A 19,578-nucleotide genomic window follows, 5' to 3' on the forward strand; every position below is an offset into this window, starting at 1 on the left:
TCCAAAAGTAAAAACTTGTTAATTTTATGATAAAGTGGACATATTGTATATGTGAATTAAAAAAAAAATTATTTGAATATCCATTTTCCTTACAAGCTTCAAAGTTAGAAAAATGCAAAATTTTAAATTTTTTCATAAAATTTTGGGATTTTTCACCAAGAAAGGGTGCAAGTTACCACAAAAATTTACCACCATGTTAAAGTAGAATATGTCACGAAAAAACAATCTCGGAATCAGAATGATAACTAAAAGTTTTCCAGAGTTATTAATGTTTAAAGTGACAGTGGTCAGATGTTCAAAAAACGCTCTAGTCCTAAGGTGTAAAATGGCCTGGTCCTTAACCCCTTAAGGACATAGGGCGTATCCATACTCCCCCGTTTCCAAGTCCTTCCAAGGACCGAGGGCGTATGGATACGCCCTGAGCATTTCCGGCCCCCACCGCTAGCCGGAGCGGAGCCGGAGCCGGATGCCTGCTGAAATCGTTCAGCAGGGATCCCGGCATATCGCCCAGGGGGGTCATTATATCCCCCCATGTCGGCGATTGCCGCAGATCGCTGGACAATTCAGTCCAGCGATCTGCGGCGGATTCCAGGTCAATCGGGTCTCCAGTGACCTGATGACCCGGAATTACTGGCTGATCGGGGCCGTCAGAGACGGCCCCGAACAGCCACAGCCTGCAGGAGTGAGGTGGCACTGGTGCCACCTCACGATCGCCCTGATTCGTCGGCCGGATTACCGGCCGACCAATCAGGGCGCCTGCTGCGGGTGTCACTCCCGCAACCCGCTCCGCCCCTCTTACGGAGGACGTGAGCGGGTGCGGGAAGACGACCCCGGGTGCTGGGGACCCCGATCCCCGGCGTCCCTGTTGGGATCGGGGCCCCAGGAGCGACGGCGGCGGCGGCGAGGGACAGTCCTGTGTGGATCGTTGGAGGTGAGTGACAGCCTCCTGCTGTTGCTTAGCAACAGCTCCCAGCATGCAACAAGGGCATGCTGGGAGCTGTAGTTATGCAACAGCAGGAGGCAGACCACCACAACTCCCAGCATGCCCTTATGGGCATGCTGGGACTTGTAGTTTTGCAACAGCTGGAGGCACATTCTTTCTATGGAAAAGTGTACCTTCAGCTGTTGTGTAACTACAACTCCCAGCTTGCACAATCAGCTAAAGTGCATGCTGGGAGTTGTAGTGGTGCATCTGGTGGTTGCATAACTACAACTCCCAGCATGCCCGTTGGCTGTCGGTGACTGCTGAGAGTTGTAGTTTTGCAACAGCTGAAGGCACACTGAGTTAAGTAGTAAACCAGTGTGTCTCCAGCTGTTGCATAACTACAATCCCCAGCATCCCCAGCCAATGTAGTATGCCTCCGGCTGTTGCATAACTACAAGACCCAGCATGCCCTTCCGCTGTCCGTACATGCTGGGGGTTGTAGCTTTTGCAACAGCTGAAGACACACTGGTTGCAAAACACTGAGTTTGTTACCAAACTCGGTGTTTCACAACCTGTGTGTCTCCAGCTGTTGCAAAACTACAACTCCCAGCATGCACTGATAGACCGTCCATGCTGGGAGTTGTAGTTTTGCAACAGCTGGATGTTCCCCCCCCCCAATGTGAATGTACAGGGTACACTCACATGGGCGGAGGATTACAGTAAGTATCCGGCTGCAAGTTTGAGCTGCAGCAAATTTTCTGCCGCTGCTCAAACTGCCAGCGAGAAACTACTGTGAACCCCTGCCCGTGCGACTGTACCCTAAAAACACTACACTACACTAACACAAAATAAAATAAAAAGTAAAAAACACTACATATACACATACCCCTACACAGCCCCCCTCCCCTCCCCAATAAAAATGAAAAACGTCTGGTACGCCACTGTTTCCAGAACGGCGCCTCCAGCTGTTGCAAAACAACTACTCCCAGTATTGCCAGATAGCCACTGACTGTCCAGGCATGCTGGGAGTTTTACAACAGCTGGAGGCACCCTGTTTGGGAATCACTGGCGTAGAATACCCCTATGTCCACCCCTATGCAAATCCCTAATTTAGGCCTCAAATGCGCATGGCGCTCTCACTTTGGAGCCCTGTCGTATTTCAAGGCAACAGTTTAGGGACACATATGGGGTATCGCCGTACTCGGGAGAAATTGGACTTCAAATTTTGGCGGATATTTTCTGCTATTACCCTTTTTAAAAAAGTAAAATTTTTGGGAAAACAGGCATTTTAGGTAAAAAAAAATTTTTTTTTTTACATATACAAAAGTCATGAACACCTGTTCACTTAACCCCTTGTTACGTTCCCCGAGGGGTCTAGTTTCCAAAATGGTATGCCATGTGTTTTTTTTTTTTGCTGTCCTGGCACCATAGGGGCTTCCTAAATGCGGCATGCCCCCATAGCAAAATTTGCTTTCAAAAAGCCAAATGTGACTCCTTCTCTTCTGAGACCTGTAGTGCGCCAGCAGAGCACTTTTCACCCCCATATGGGGTGTTTTCTGAATCGGGAGAAATTTGGCTTCACATTTTTGGGGGTATTTTCTGCTATTACCCTTTTTAAAAATGTAAACTTTTTGAGAAACCAAGCATTTTAGGTAAAAAAAAATATATTTTTTTTACATATGCAAAAGTCGTGAAACACCTGTAGGGTATTAAGGTTCACATTACCCCTTGTTACGTTCCCTGAGGGGTCTAGTTTCCAAAATGGTATGCCATGTGTGTATTTTTGCTGTCCTGGCACCATAGGGGCTTCCTAAATGCGGCATGCCCCCAGAGCAAAATTTGCTTTCAAAAAGCCAAATGTGACTCCTTCTCTTCTGAGACCTGTAGTGCGCCAGCAGAGCAATTTTCACCCCCATATGGGGTGTTTTCTGAATCGGGAGAAATTGGGCTTCAAATTTTGGGGGGTATTTTCTGCTATTACACTTTTTAAAAATGTAAAATTTTTGGGAAATCAAGCATTTTAGGCAAAAAAAAAATATTTTTTTTACATATGCAAAAGTCGTGAAACACCTGTGGGGTATTAAGGTTCACTTTACCCCTTGTTACGTTCCCTGAGGGGTCTAGTTTCCAAAATGGTATGCCATGTGTGTTTTTTTGCTGTCCTGGCACCATAGGGGCTTCCTAAAGGTGACATGCCCCCCAAAAAACATTTGTCGCTCCTTCCCTTCTGAGCCCTCTACTGCGCCCGCCGAACAATTAACATAGACATATGAGGTATGTGCTTACTCGAGAGAAATTGGGTTTCAAATACAAGTAAAAATTTTCTCCTTTTTACCCCTTGCAAAAATTCAAAAATTGGGTCTACAAGAACATGCGAGTGTAAAAAATGAAGATTTTGAATTTTCTCCTTCACTTTGCTGCTATTCCTGTGAAACACCTAAAGGGTTAATACACTTACTGAATGTCATTTTGAATACTTTGGGGGTGTAGTTTTTATAATGGGGTCTTTTATGGGGTATTTCTAATATGAAGACCCTTCAAATCCACTTCAAACCTGAACTGGTCCATAAAAAATAGCGAGTTTGAAAATTTTGTGAAAAATTTCAAAATTGCTGCTGAACTTTGAAGCCCTCTGGTGTCTTCCAAAAGTAAAAACTCATAAATTTTATGATGCAAACATAAAGTAGACATATTGTATATGTGATCCCAAAAAAAAATTATTTTGAATATCCATTTTCCTTACAAGCAGAGAGCTTCAAAGTTAGAAAAATGCAAAATTTTCATTTTTTTCATCAAATTTTGGGATTTTTCACCAAGAAAGGATGCAAGTTACCATAAAATTTTACCACTAAGTTAAAGTAGAATATGTCACGAAAAAACTATCTCGGAATGAGAATGATAACTAAAAGCATTCCAGAGTTATTAATGTTTAAAGTGACAGTGGTCAGAATTGCAAAAAACACTCCGGTCCTTAAGGTGAAAAAGGGCTCGGTCCTTAAGGGGTTAAGGGGTTAAAGGGGTACTCCGTTGGTCACCGTGTTTTTCTGTTTCTGACTTACCCTATTTGTTTTGTTTCATTTCTATTCTTGTTGTTTAGGCGACTCTATTTCCGTTCTTTGTTGACTTTTTATCCCCCACTTTGTTTTCCTATCTTTGCTTCTATTTCCTGTTTCTTGCTGTGCTGAAAACTACAAATCCCAGCATGCCACATGCCTTGAAGGTTTGGGGTGGCTCCTTTTTTTGGTTTGTTTGTTCCGCCCTTTACCCATCCTACTATTTTCCCGGGACGGCCCCCTTATACACAGTACACTAATATAAATCAGCCTTGGTTGAGATACACTGTCATACACACAAAAGGGACTACAACTCCCAGCATGTGTCATTCAGGAGTCCCCCCCTCTCCCTTCACATATAGCGATCATTCCCAGTTTGGGATTTATTCCCCCACAGTTCATACATCCCCAGCCCATGCACCTTGTCATCCTCCCCTTCAGATAACACACTTATCTTCTCCTGTGCAGACCTGCGTCCTTAGAATACAGAGCAGGGGGGGGGGTGAGGTGAGGAGCTGTGTACTCAGCTGGATGAGATGAGGGAGCATGGCTTATTTCTCTCATGCAGACAGAGAAAAAAAAAAGCTATGACATGTTGTCAGAACATGGCCGACTGTGGACAACAGTAAAAGAAAACACTCTGAACTACAGAACTTCCTGTCCAACAAACAGGTAAGTAAAACACACATGCTGCCAAAACATATAACACATGTATATTGCAAAAAAAAAAAACTTACAAAGAAGATGCCATATAGTCAAAAAATTTTATCACCGGAGTACCCCTTTTAGGACCAAGCCCATTTTAACCTTAAGGACCAGGCCAATTTTATTTCAGCGTTTTCACTTTTTCCTCCTTGCCTTCTAAAATTCATAACTCTTTTATATTTCCATCTACAGACCCATATAAGGACTTGTTTTTTGTGCGACCAACTTTACTTTGTAATGAAACCTATCATTTTACCATAAAATGTACGGTGAACCCCCAAAAAAAATTTTTAGGGAGGAAATTTAAATGAAAACCACAATTTTGCACATTTTGGAGGGATTCGTTTTCACACTGTATACTTTAAGATAAAAATGACATGTTCTTTATTCTATGGGTCAGTATATGATTAAAAAGATACCCATGGATAGATACTTTTATATTTTTGTACCACTTAAAAAAAATCTCAAACATTTTGTACAAAATCAGTAATCTAAAATTGCCCTATTTTGACCACCTATAACTTTCATTTTTCCATATATAGGGCGGTATGAGGGCTAATTTTTTTGCACCATACTCTGTCATTTTTATTGATACCACATTGGCATATATATAACCTATTAGATCTTTATTTTATTTTTTTGGAATAAAATGTGACAAAAAAGCAGCATTTTTAGATTTTTTTTTTTTTTTTTTTTACGTTTACGCCATTTACCGTATGGGATCATTAACATTATATAATAACATTATATTTTACGCTTTTAGGGTGTAAAATGGTAAAATGGGACAATTTTCATTTTTATTGGGGGAGGGGATTTTTCACTTTTTCTTTACTTTTTGTTTTTACATTTTTCAACTTCTTTACACTTTTTATGTCCCCATAGGGGATTATCTATAGCAATCATTTGATTTCTAATACTTTTCAGTGCTATGCATAGGGCATAGCACAGACCGGTGTTATCGGTGATCTTCTGCTCTGATCTGCTTGATCTCAGATCAGAGCAAGAGACGCTGGGAGACGGATGGAGGCAGGTGAGGGGACTTCCATCCACCATTACAGATGATTGGATCCCCGCGGCAGAGCTGCGGGCGATCCGATCATCTATTTTAACATACGCATTGAAGCAGATGCCGTGATCTGTACCTATCATGGCATCTGAGGGGTTAATGGCAGACACGCGATCGCGGATGTCTGCCATTACCGGCCGGTCCCTGAGTGCTGCTAGCAGCCGGAACCTGCCATGTATGACGCGAGCACCGCTCCAATGTTAACGGTCATACACAGTATGTAAATGTACGTCCAGATGCGCTAAGTACCGCCGCACCAGGATGTACATTTATGGCCGTGGTAGTTAAAGGGTTAAAGGGGTACTCTTTAAGGAGTTAAAGGGATACTTTTTTTTAAAATCAACTGGTCCCAGAAAGATAAACAGGTTTGTAAATTACTTTGATTAAAAAATCTTAATCCTCCCAGGAGTTATTAACTGCTGAATACAACAGAGGAAATTATTTTCTTTTTCGAACACAGTGCTCTCTGCTGACATCACAAGAACAGTGCTCTCTGCTGACATCTCTGTCCATTTTAGGAACTGTCCAGAGCAGCATATGTTTACTATTGGGATTTTCTCCTACTCTATACAGTTCTTAAAATGGACAGAGATGTCAGCATTAATGGCATAACATACCACCTTCCATACAATGCCATCACAATTGCCGACTGTAGGGCAATGTCTTATGGACATAATATTGTCACATTTCTATATCCATATTATAGCCCCTTTCAATTTTGCACCTAAAAATCCATATGATGGCTTATTTTTGGCGCCACCAAGTCTACTTTGTAATGATATCAGTCATTTTACACAAAAATCTAAGGCGAAACCATAAAAAAACAACATTGTGCTTCAAAATTGAAGAAAAAAAACAACATTTTGCGATTTTGGAGGCTTCCGTTTCTATGCAGTAAATGTTTTGGTAAAAATGACACCTTCTCTTTATTCTGTAGGTCCACACGATTAAAATGATACCCTACTTATATAGGTCTGATTTTGTTTTACTTATGGAAAAAATCATAAGTACATGCACAAAAATTAATACGTTTAAAATTGTCATCTTCTGACCCCTATAACTTTTTATTTTTACACGTACGGGGTGATATGAGGTCAAATTTAGTGTGCCGTGTTCTGAAGTTTCCATCAGTACCATATCTGTATTTATCGGACTTTTTGATCACTTTTTATTCATTTTTTCATGGCATAAAAAGTGACCAAAAATACACTATTTTGGGCTTTGGAATTTTCTTGCGCGTACGCCTTGACCTTTTGGTTTAATTAACAATATATTTTTATAGTTTGGACATTTATGCATGCGGCAATACCACATATGTTTATTTTTGTTAAGGTTACATATTTTTTATATGGAATTTGGGAAAAGGGGGTGATTTAAACTTTTAATAAGGAAGGGGTTAATAAGTGTTTTTCAAACTTTTTATTCAAGATTTTTTTATTTAATTTTTTACACTTTTCGTCCCCTTAGGGAACTTTTAGGAGGAATCATTAGATTCCTTAAACAGATCATTGTGGTTTCATAGAACCACATTGATCTGTGTGTGCTGCGCACAATGCAGCAGCTGGCATAGGACGGGAGGTAAGCTCTCTGGCTACCTCAGCAGTGTATCACCCCTTCCCCCCGTGATCGCGCTGCAGAGGGACGATCCACCCCACTGCCCCACCAGCGATGGTTTAAATGTCCCTTTAGGTGCCGCTGTCAACTTTGACAGCGGCGATCTAAAGGGTTAATAGCATGCCGCGGCAATCACCACATGTTGGCTATTAACGCCGGCCCCCAGCTGCAGGAATCAGCATGGGGCCGGCCGGTATGGCTTGGGCTTGATTTGGGAGCCCGCACCATACAACGGTTGCCGTCTCAGGATGAGCCGGCTCGTCCTTAGATGGCAATCGGTTAATGTGCCTGCCTTATGCTTGCGTAAAGCTGGCCTAAATCAGCAGAGATAGTTATGGTCATAGAGTTAGTATTCATGGCCCTCAAGTAAACATCTACCAGATCCTCCACAAATTTAAAAGATACACACTGAAATGTACTTACTATCCCCCCAGCAGAGCAGTGGACCAAGTTTATAAGCAGCTTCTGAATGTGGCCTCTCTGTATCAGTTATCACAATCTGGGTTACTGGGAGGTGATCTTTATTAGACAAGAATCCTCTATCGCTTGACCTGAAAATGGAATAATCATACTTTGTATCATAAAATCAATGCAGTCAAACCTCACCTAATAAACATTATTTCAAGTAACTATATACAGTATACTATACAATACAGTCTGGATCGTTGAGGGAGTAAAGTCCATATCTCCCATGGAACATGAGCAGTCTTTGTAAGACAAGTCCTTTAAGAATGACAACAATGCTACACTAAATTGTATGCATCAATGCTTAAAATTGTACTTCATTGCACTTACTAGTTCATTTAAAATGCTAATTGTAAACTTTGGTTATGATACATGCATTAATATATCTATTGATAAAAACAACTTCATTGAAATTGACATAATATAAGTATATTACCATTCATTTTTGTCAGCATCACAATTACAATAAGATTGGGAATCCGCACAATTTCCTTCAGCTCCACATGCACATTTGTTTACATCTGGAAATGAACCAGTCCAGTAAGTATGAGTCTGATTATTGCGCCCAACCCACCAAGTGACGGGAATGTTGCCTGGAATAATAATAGATTATTTCGGAATATCTTTATATCTTAATAAAATGCAACATATTTCACAACCGGTACAAGTTAAATTGCTTATATAAATATTAATTATATTTACTATTATTTTTCTATCCATCTGTCTAGAAATTCACAGGGAGAGCAGCACACCAATATAAACAAATGGATGGTGCAAGCAGCGGCTAAGCTCAGGTAGGCTGCAGCACTCAAAGCAAAAAAGTGTAGCTTTATTCCATTGTAAATAGTGCAACGTTTCTGCTGCCCATGCAGCCTTTCTCAAGCACAAAGCAAAGTGACCAAAACAGTGGTATATATATATATATATATATATATATATATATATATATATATATATATATATATATATTATTACACACAAATTAAATTCAATTAAAGTAATCAAGGGTATAACAGATGAATAAATTACATCAGTGACATAAAATGTGTTCAGGCATATTAAAATGCATACATATAAAGTGCAAGCGATATATATAATCATTAAATATTCATAAAATACTTGTAATAGTGGACATATGTAAAATTAGTGCACGTGTACACAATCAGTGATTAGAATTTAAAAAGGAGGAGGTGGAGCGGCTGCGTTAACTCACTCATACAAAGAAAACTTGTAAACATATGAGTCCCGGACGCAGCATGTCCTGACTGCACACGCGCATAGAAGTGCAATCAGGAATTACATATCATAGCCAGACTGTTACAGTGCATGCGTGCGCTCCCGTGGCAACGTAATAGAAAGGCCAGATGGCTGGTCACATGTTCCGTAGCCGTCGGTATGTGCATATGTGAATATTCGCATATTCCTTCTTTTCACTTGTGGGCCAATTAGAATGATGCAAATACACTCGTCAGAGGTTATCAACAACATCCCTAGCAACCAATAGTAAAGTTTCCCACCCCCTCACTGTTTTCTTCCTCGAATACGCGAATATAAAGAATATGCAAAATTCGCGAATATAGGACAAAAACTTGGCTATATATTCACGAAATGTTGTAAATTCAAATATGGCCAATGACGCTCATCACTAGTCATAATGCACACATCAAACAGCACAAAACTGCCCACAATCCCGTAGGTAATACCTCTACTTAGTTTGATCTACCATATACTTCACATGTAGGTCAAAACATCTCCACTGGTACAACAAGGCTACATAGAAATACCCCTGCTGATTCCACTGGAGGGAGAGTTGACCTACCCCTGGGATCGGTTCTGCAACCTATCGGGCGTACCCAACCATGTGCTCACAAATACATATTGCAGGTCTATATTAACAGTATAATCCAATTCAATAATATATAAAAAAAAAAATTAAAGAAAAGGCAACACCAACTGACATACAGTATCCTACTGGGCACCACATTTATTAACTTGTGTAGGGCCTGTGATAAATATGGGGCTAGAACACATTTTTGTGAAATTTCACTTCAGACCACCACTTTATATGACCCCCTTCTCTGCGACTTTTGTGCATGTTTTCACCCGTGCATGTTTTGTGCCACTTTTTGTGTGAGTTTTGTAAGCCAGGTCTGTTCTGGTGTAGGTTTTTTGTGTAATTGAAGTCTGTGCGACAAACTGTGACTCTTTTTTAGAAAATGGGCACGTCATAAATCACTGACCACTTCAAAGTTAAAAGCAGATCTCGTGTAAAACATCTGTTCTGTGAGAAATTGTGCAGGCCTGCTTACCACTAAAAGTCGCACATGTTACATTTTTGCGACAAATCTACACAAAAAAACCTGTGCAAATTCCTTAATTAGTTCCCACCCTTTATATTTTACTCCTTACATGAGGACAAACCTTACATTATATGAGTTTCACATTAAAATTATAGGTAACATGTTTGCATTTCTTTTCTTAACCCACATTTTTTATAAATTTTAAATGACTGCTATACTTTCTGTAACACTTCACAAATTGAATTCACTCACATTTGCATAATGAATAAACTAAACAACACTATATACCACATTTTGAAAGGTATAGTATATCTTAGGATGCATGTTGTATCTTGGAATATATGGTTAAATTTACAACTCCCCCCAATACATTTCTGATTTATTTTAAGTTAAAAGATGTTCTGCAAATAACCTAATTTTTCATTATTGTCAAATATTTTACTTTTATTAGTGAGAAAGAGCACCAGGAGTCTGCATACTCACTGAGGCATGATATTAGAATCATTTATCTTGAGAACCTCAAGTCTACATTTTAAAATTAAAGGTGAAAAAAGCATCATGCTAAGTGTAGGCATCTATTTTCTGCATTATTCATACAAAGAAGATACATTAAAATTAGTTTAGTAAAAGACATAAAATAGTATTGCATGCTAATTAAATTTATATAAGACATGATTTATGAAAGCATATTAAATATCTTAAGTATTATTTTTAATAACTTTTACGAGATAAAAAAAAAACAGGGAATGTATGGCAATATTATTTTAATCTTAAGAAGTTAAAAATTGAAATACGGTAAATTTCTCATATATCTTTATAGGGTTACATGTCAATTTCAGTAGAGAGAGCAAATACTCTGCTTCTTTACTTGTAGCCCCCAAATCCAATGATACATTTCTTACTACCTGCAGTCACCACATGGGGGCGCTTGCTGAAAACAGATTTATACTGCTCCTTATGAACTCAATAATAAATCTACCTCAAGTGAGCTAGTAAAATTCCACATTTTGGTGTCCACTTACAGAATGATGCAGCATGTGAAGGAGGCACACAATAATGACCCTAAAGCACTACAATTTTTGGGCATAGAACCAGTAGCTGCAGATGCTGTCATGGACACATGCACAAATCTTCTGAAGAAAGATTCTCAAAACTAATGCCTTGGGAAATCTAGGATTAAATGACAGATTGGAGATGAATGCTTATGTTTAATGCTTGCTGGAGGCTTGTAAAGGTTGCTTTTTGCAATTGTTGTTTTTAGACTACTTTGATGAACGAAGTGTAACACCCTCCTTGGTGACGCGGAGTAAGTAGGTGTATTTACCTGCTCCCAGGTGACGGAAGGGGTTGGTCAGAAGAAGCGCTGCTTGTTCGGTGCGAAACAGCTGTTCACAGGTCTGTTTGTTGACCTCTGGCGTCCCGCTTTATGGATTGTATGCACCGCAACGACTTTTAAAGAATAAAGAAAGTGTTGTCGATTCTAACTGTTCTGATATTTTATAGGCACATGGGAAGATTAACACTTTAGTAAACCCCTGCTAAATTTTGATCACGCTGGATTTATCTGGAGACATATGCATCTAGATAAATCTGTGTGCATCTGAGGTCACCAATGTGGGTGCATCTGAGGTCACCCACTCAAAGTCACCCACTCAAAGCTAAAATTTATACATGCTTAAAGGTGAAAATTTAAATAAGTTTTGGCACTTGCAGGAGACCATGCAGACCATGCCCACTTTGTATATAGCTCTACTCACTTGGCAAGTGCAGCACAGAGTGACAAAAAGTTGCGCCATTTTTGCATAAACAGGTAGTTTGGACAAAGATTTGAATCTTTATGTCGCTCTGGGCCAGGTGCAGTTCTTCATGGTTAGGGCACAGGACGTAAATGTGTCCTGGTTTCCTGGTACCTAACAAACCAGGACGCATATTTATGTCCTGTACTCTGACATCATGCACGGCAGGTCCCGGCTGCTGTCAGCAGCCAGGGACCCACTGGTAATGGTGGACATCAGCGATCACGCTGATGTCAGCCATTAACATCTCGGATTCCGTGATCAATACAGATCCCGGCATCTTTGGCAGTGCCGGCGTTTGAATGGATGTTCGGATCACCCACAGCAAATGGATGATGCAGCTTTTTTGTCACGTCACATTCCAAAAAAAATAAAAAATAAAAAGTAATTACAAAGTTACATATACGCAAAGTAGTATCGATAAAACTACAGATCACAGGGAAAAAAATGAGCCATCATACAGCCCCATATACAAAATAATTTGAAAGTTATAGGTGGTCAAAATAAAGTAATTTTAAACATACTCATTTAGTAAAAAAATACAAAGTTAGAATTTTTTTTAAAGCAGTACAATATTAGTAAAGTATGTAATCATGGATATCATTTTAATTGTATTGACCCACAGAATAAAGAATACTTGTCATTTTTATTATAAAGTGTACAGCGTGAAAACAAAACCTTCCATAATTTGCAAAATTGCAGTTTTCTTTTCAATTTACCTACAGAAATAATATTTTTTTGGTTGCATGATAAATTCTACAGTGAAATGAGAGATTAAAATAAAAAGGACAATTTGTTGTACAAAAAACAAGCACTCATGTGGTTCTGTGGATGGAAATATAAAAGAGTAATGATTTTTAGCAACGAGGAGGAAAAAACTAAAATACTAATTAAAATTGGGTGTGTCCTTAAAGAGGTACTTCGGTTGAAAACTATTTTTTTTTATCAACTGGTGCCAGAAAGTTAAACAGATGTGCAAACTACTTCCGTTTAAAAATCTTAATCCTTATAGTACTTATCAGCTGCTGTAGACTCCACAGAAAGCATACAGATTCTTTCCTTTCTGAATTTCCTTTCTGTCTGACCACAGTGCTCTCTGTGGACACCTCTGTCCATGTCAGGAACTGTCCAGAGCAGGATAGGTTTGTTTGTACTTTGGACAGTTCCTGACATGGACAGAGGTGTCAGCAAAGAGCACTGTGGTCAGACAGAAAATAAATTCAAAAAGAAAAGAACTTCCTGTGGAGCATACAGCAGCTGATAAGTACTGGAAAGATTAAGATTTTTAAACAGAGGTCATTTACAAATAATTTTCACTTTCTGGCACAAGTTGATTTAAAAAAAATAAAAAAAATTCCACCTGAGTACCCCTTATTTACGTCCTGCGCCGGCTCCCGCGATATGAAGCGGGGTCGCGCTGCGACCCCGCATCACATCGCGTCGGTCCCGGCGCTCATCAACGGCCGGGACCCGCAGTTAATACCACACATCACCGATCGCGGTGATGTGCGGTATTAACCCTTTCGAAGCAGCGGTCAAAGCTGACCGCCGCTTCTTAAGCAAAAGTGAAAGTATCCCGGCTGCTCAGTCGGGCTGTTCGGGACCGCCGCGGTGAAATCGGGGCATCCCGAACAGCTTGCAGGACACCGGGAGGGCCCTTACCTGCCTCCTCGGTGTCCGATCGACGAATGACTGCTCCTTGCCTGAGATCCAGGCAGGAGCAGTCAATCGCCGATAACACTGATCACAGGCGTGTTAATACACGCCTGTGATCAGGATGAGAGATCAGTGTGTGCAGTGTTATAGGTCCCTATGGGACCTATAACACTGCAAAAAAAGAAAGTAAAAAAAAAGTGTTAATAAAGGTCATTTAACCCCTTCCCTAATAAAAGTTTGAATCACCCCCCTTTTCCCATAAAAAAAATAAAACTGTGTAAATAAAAATAAAAATAAACATATGTGATATTTCCGCGTGCGTAAATGTCCGAACTATAAAAATATATCATTAATTAAACCGCACGGTCAATGGCGTACGCGCAAAAAAATTCCAAAGTCCAAAAAAAGCGTATTTTGGTCACTTTTTATACCATTAAAAAATGAATAAAAAGTGATCAAAAAGTCAGATCAAAACAAAAATCATACCAATAAAAACTTTAGATCATGGCGCAAAAAATGAGTCCTCACACAGCCCTGTACGTGGAAAAATAAAAAAGTTATAGGGGTCAGAAGAGAACATTTTTAAACGTATACATTTTCCTGCATGTAGTTATGATTTTTTCCAGAAGTGCGACAAAATCAAACCTATATAAGTAGGGTATCATTTTAACCGTATGGACCTACAGAATAATGATAAGGTGTCATTTTTATGGAAATATGCACTGCGTAGAAACGGAAGCCCCCAAAATTACAAAATGGCGTTTTTTCTTCGATTTTGTCGCACAATTTTTTTTTTTTCTGTTTCATCGTGAATTTTTGGGTAAAATGACTGATTTCACTGCAAATTAGAATTGGTGACGCAAAAAATAAGTCATAATATGGATTTTTAGGTGGAAAATTGAAAGGGTTATGATTTTTAAAAGGTAAGGAGGAAAAAACGAAAGTGCAAAAACGGAAAAACCCTGAGTCCTTAAGGGGTTAAGGTCAAAATGGGCTGTGTGCTTGAGGAGTTAAATAAAATACAAACATTGATGTATAAAGTAATGTTCATCCATCAAAAAAGGAGTCCAAGCATAGAAAAATAAAAATAGGATATGTTGTAAGCAAGGGAAACATATAAGCACTGGACTATACAACTATATGTATTCTTGTGTAAGGGTACATTCCCACACAGCGTATTTGCTGCATATTTGCTGCTGCGTATTTTATTTTCTCTGTTGAAGTCAATGGGTAGGAAAATACGCAGCACCAAATACGCAGCAAATACGCAGCAAAATACGCCACGTGGGAATGCACCCTAAGGGTGCGTTCCCACAGGACGTATACGCAGCGTATTTGACGCTGCGCAAAATGTATGGCAGCAGCGGGAAATACGCTGCGTATTCCTTGCTCACTATACACACAGGGCTTTCCGGCGGCAGCCCTATGTGTGTAGTGAGTTTTGGAGGCGGAGCCGCGTGTCACAGATACGCCGGCACACGGCCCCGCCTCCAAAACTCACTACACACATAGGGCTGCCGCCGGAAAGCCCTGTGTGTATAGTGAGCAAGGGATACGCAGCGTATTTCCCGCTGCTGCCATACATTTTGCGCAGCGTCAAATACGCTGCGTATACGCCCTGTGGGAACGCACCCTTAGGGTGCATTCCCACGTGGCGTATTTTGCTGCGTATTTGCTGCGTATTTGGTGCAGCAAATACGCAGCAGCAAATACGCAGCAAATACGCTGTGTGGGAACGTACCCTAAAGGGGTATACATTTAAACTAATGCTTAAAAAATTTCCTCATTTAGCAGTAACATCTCTGGGACAGCTTTTTGTATTCAGTTTGCATGGACTGTGAATTCAAGTAATAGTAAAGCAGCTTCTTCTAGTTAAATTGATTGTGGTTTGGTATATTACAATATGCGTCTCAAGAGAAGGTTCATTAAAATTAATGTCTCTATAATTAAGTTAATTCATATGCCATTTGTGCTATAATAAATTATTTACTGTGTAAATGTCCATTATTGAATTGTATGTGATGCATAACGTTATATGATAAAACTGTTAGATTCAATTTAAAATCAATTCTTAATAGATATATTTCTTCCTTTAGCTCTAATGAGAAGGAAGCAGGAACATAAGAAAGGGTATCTGTTATATTTGTATTAGGCATGATATTCTTAGCGTATGTTTACAAGGGTACTTCCTCCTCTGATATAAATAAAATATTCATCATTACTCTGTACCAAGAGTTATAAAATGTCAATGACCTAACTTCCGGAGTGATTTTTTTAGGGTACTGGTAAACTAGTAGGCTTAAAGATTGATTCAGCTTCAAAACTAACTGTTCAAAGGTGTCCACAAGTTGGCCCAGTATCAGGCTCTTATACACACAATGGGGGAGATTTATCAAAACCTGTGCAGAAGAAAAGTTGCCCAGTTGTTCATAGCAACCAATCAGATCGCTTCTTTCATTTTTAACAAGGCCTCTGCAAAATGAAAGAAACAATCAATTGGTTGCTATGGGCAACTGGGCAATTTTTGCTTTGCACAGGTTTTGATAAATCTTCCCCCAAGAGTTCTAAAAAGGTTAAATCTGGGCAACTGTTAGGTGGTGTCTTCACATTGTGGAGCTGGTAAAGGGGTACTCCGGTGAAAAGCATTTTTTTTTTTAAATCAACTGGTGCCAGAAAGTTAAACAGATTTGTAAATGATCATATTCCTTCCAGTAATTATCAGCTGCTGTATGCTCCCCAGGATGTTTTTCATTTTTAAAATGTATTTTCTGTCTTACCACAGTGCTCACTGCTGACCCCTCTGTCTGTCTCTGGAACTGTCAAGAGCAGGAGCAAGTCCCCATAGCAAACCTCTCCTGCTCTTGACAGTTCCTGAGAGAGACAGAGGTGTCTGCAGAGAGCACTGTGGACAGACAGAAAAGAAATTTAAAAAGAAAAGGGCTTCCTGTGGAGCATACAGCAGATGATAAGTACTGGAAGGGTTAATATTTTCTAATAGAAGTAATTTACAAATCTGTTTAAAGGGCTTAAGTTACAGGAAAAGTCCTTGAAATGACATAAAGCTTAAAAAAGTAAACTAAGACAAAACTTAAAGGGGTTATCCAGGAAAAAACTTTTTCTATATATATCAACTGGTTCCAGAAAGATAAACAGATTTGTAAATTACTTCTATTAAAATGTTTTAATCCTTTTAGTACTTATGAGCTGCTGAAGTTGAGTTGTTCTTTTCTGTCTAAGTGCTCAGCAGAGATTTCTACAGAGAGCACTGTTGCCAGACGAAAAAGAACACTTCAACTTCAGCAGCTCATAATTATTGGAAGGATTAAGATTTTTTAATAAAAGTCATTAACAAATCTGTCATTTTCTGGAGCCAGTTGATATAAAAAAAAAATAAAAAAAAAAGGTTTTCCTGAAATACCCCTTTAACTTTCTGGCACCAGTTAATAAAAAAAAAAAATCCCACTGGAGCACCCCTTTAACCCTATCTGTGCCTGCTTGTGACATACAGTAGTTATATCCTTTTTCAGATAAAATAGCATTTTTGAATGAGGTAAATCAAGAAGTAGATTAATTTACTTTAATGTTTATGGCTATTTTTACGGCAAGAAAACAACCAGTGTTTTATATTTCCCATTTAGAAATTTCTAAAATAGCACTAAAGGATTGCACCAGTTTTCCATTTCTTAGCTTTCTTGACTCCATGGGAGAATTACATAAGAGTGGTTGTTGTATTGATGTACTTTAGCACCTACGATACATCTAGCGCTCTTTATTCAGGTATGACTTTATGAGCAGCCTATTGTTATCATTTTCTAACTCTGAACTTAAATTAAGCCAGGTTTTTTTTTTTGCCTCTAGTAATAATTTTTTTCTCCAATACAAATTATATTTGAGTTTGAAACAAAGAAGAATACAACACAGTCAAGCTCACCATAGTTTTTTCCAAATTATACAAAAAGTTGCACTATATGTAGTTACAAAAAGACTGGTCAAACTGAATATAGCTAATAGTCTAAGGTTGGTTGATATAGCACCACCAAAATGTAGCTGAACAAAGAAATGTAACTGAAAGCCATGCTTGTTAAAATTATTATAATGTAGTATGTTAAATCATTTGAAGTTTGGATTTCAAAGAATATAAACACTAAAAAGCATCTACCATAGAGTGGTTTTACTATTATGTACATCAGTATACTACTATGCCATTGTCTGTTCCTAGTGCATTAGACAAATAAGTAAAAGGAGCACCTTAAAGTGGTCTTCCAGTAAAAAACTTTTTTTTAATATATCAACTGGCTCCAGAAAGTTAAACAGTTTTGTAAATTACTTCTATTAATCCTTCCAATAATTATCAGCTGCTGAAGTTGAGTTGTTCTTTTCTGTCTGCCAACAGTGCTCTCTGCTGACATCTCTGCTTATCTCGGGAACTGCACAGAATAGATGAGGTTTGCGATGGAGATTTGCTTCTACTCTGGCCAGCTCCTGAGACACGTGTCATCAGAGAGCACTTTGAAAAGAACAACTCAACTTCAGCAGCTAAAAAGTGATATAAAAATATATTTAAAAAGTGGGCATTGGGACTTTTCTTGACCCTTCTTTCTTGACCCTTCTTTTCTCACAAGGTAAGTCAGAGCTGCCATCCCAAAAATAGTGACCCTCTACCCCACACACACAAGCTATTCTTGTCTATTTTGCCACTGCTAATACCCTATGTAGCCTTTTTTTTTTTTTTTAGCACTGGCTATGGTAGTTTACTATATTAGCATTCTTTTTGACTTTGTGACCAGTTTCCAAGATTGTAGAGATAATTTTATGCTATGCTATGATTTCCATATGCATTTCTTATGTACAAAACATTGTCCTAGTAAGGATGCCTCCGAGGTAAAAGTATTATACAATGGGAGGGATTAAAGCAAGAACCATTTTATACATTCCAGCTTATACTTATAAAAAAAAAAAAGAAAAAGAGTTTATGTTACTTCCACCAGTAAAAAAACAAAACAAAAAAACGAAAATTGCATCTAGGAAAATCCTGCCAAGAAAGCTAAATTTCTTTCAGCATATGTGAATTCTTTATGGCTTCTTGAAACAGCAATATTTATGGATTAAACATATTTTAAAGTACATTAAGCTGTGGCAAACAAAATAGTCCTGCTGCAACTTACTTTGCTTTTGTAAAATTCGAGACTTTTTACAGTGGTAAGCAATTTCCTGTTTGCAGTGCTCAGAATTGTTTATTGTAGCCTGGAGCTGCTCCATATCAGCAGAGTATTTGAAATTCATCATATGAGCATTTTCCTGATTGGAACTCTTTACCTTTTTCAGGTCTGTATTGTTGTGATGTAATATACTTATAGCTGTATCTAGAGAAATTAAGAAAAACAGTTAAGCAATACACAAGTAAATGTAGTATGATATAGTAATAAGTATTAAAAGTTTCGGAATGGAAACATCTTTGTTACTAATTTATTAAAATTACTTTGTTACTTTAGTTTCTGGGACAACTTTTAATGATTACCACGTGTAGTCATATCAGCTACAATAGATCTCATCTAGTAAATAAAAAAAAAACAAGCCCCTTTAAGGTGTTCTTAGAGTCAATCTATTTAAAAGACGACTTCCGTTTTCTCATCACTGAGAAAATACTGAGAAATGTTGTTAATTTGTGACATTGCTGTAGAAGGAAAGGAAGTAGTCAATTCTGTATGTTTAAGTTAAAACAGAAATCAATTTACTGGCTTTCATAAAAAAAAAAAAGAAAAGAAAAAAAAATATATATATATATATTATACATAAACCAAAGGACACATTTTATCATAATAAACCGGCAAACAGCAAGTCCTTTCTGCAATTCTGGCTCCTCGCCAGGTTTATTAGCCCCTTGGGGACAGAGGGTTTTTCCTCTTTTGTTTCTTCCTCCTTACGTTTTAAAAATCATAACCCTTTCAATTTTGCACCTAAAAATCCATATGATGGCTTACTTTTTGCGCCGCCAATT

General features: G+C 38.6%; 1 protein-coding gene across 3 annotated transcripts in view; it reads right to left on the reverse strand.

Moving 5' to 3' along the window:
* Positions 1 to 19,578, reverse strand: part of CNTNAP4 (contactin associated protein family member 4) — a 401,947-nt gene that overhangs the window by 87,480 nt on the left and 294,889 nt on the right. For 2 of the 3 annotated variants that reach the window (XM_056525251.1, XM_056525242.1), the window contains exons 13-15: positions 18,746 to 18,943; positions 8,265 to 8,421; positions 7,787 to 7,914 (exon numbers count right to left, since the gene is read on the reverse strand). In XM_056525251.1, the coding sequence (XP_056381226.1) occupies positions 7,787 to 7,914; positions 8,265 to 8,421; positions 18,746 to 18,943 (483 nt within the window). The remainder of the gene's footprint in view (positions 1 to 7,786; positions 7,915 to 8,264; positions 8,422 to 18,745; positions 18,944 to 19,578) is intronic. The other variant, XM_056525258.1, reaches the window with a different exon arrangement.

Source organism: Hyla sarda, chromosome 1, assembly GCF_029499605.1.
Source record: "Hyla sarda isolate aHylSar1 chromosome 1, aHylSar1.hap1, whole genome shotgun sequence".
In the NCBI taxonomy this organism is placed as follows: domain Eukaryota; kingdom Metazoa; phylum Chordata; class Amphibia; order Anura; family Hylidae; genus Hyla; species Hyla sarda.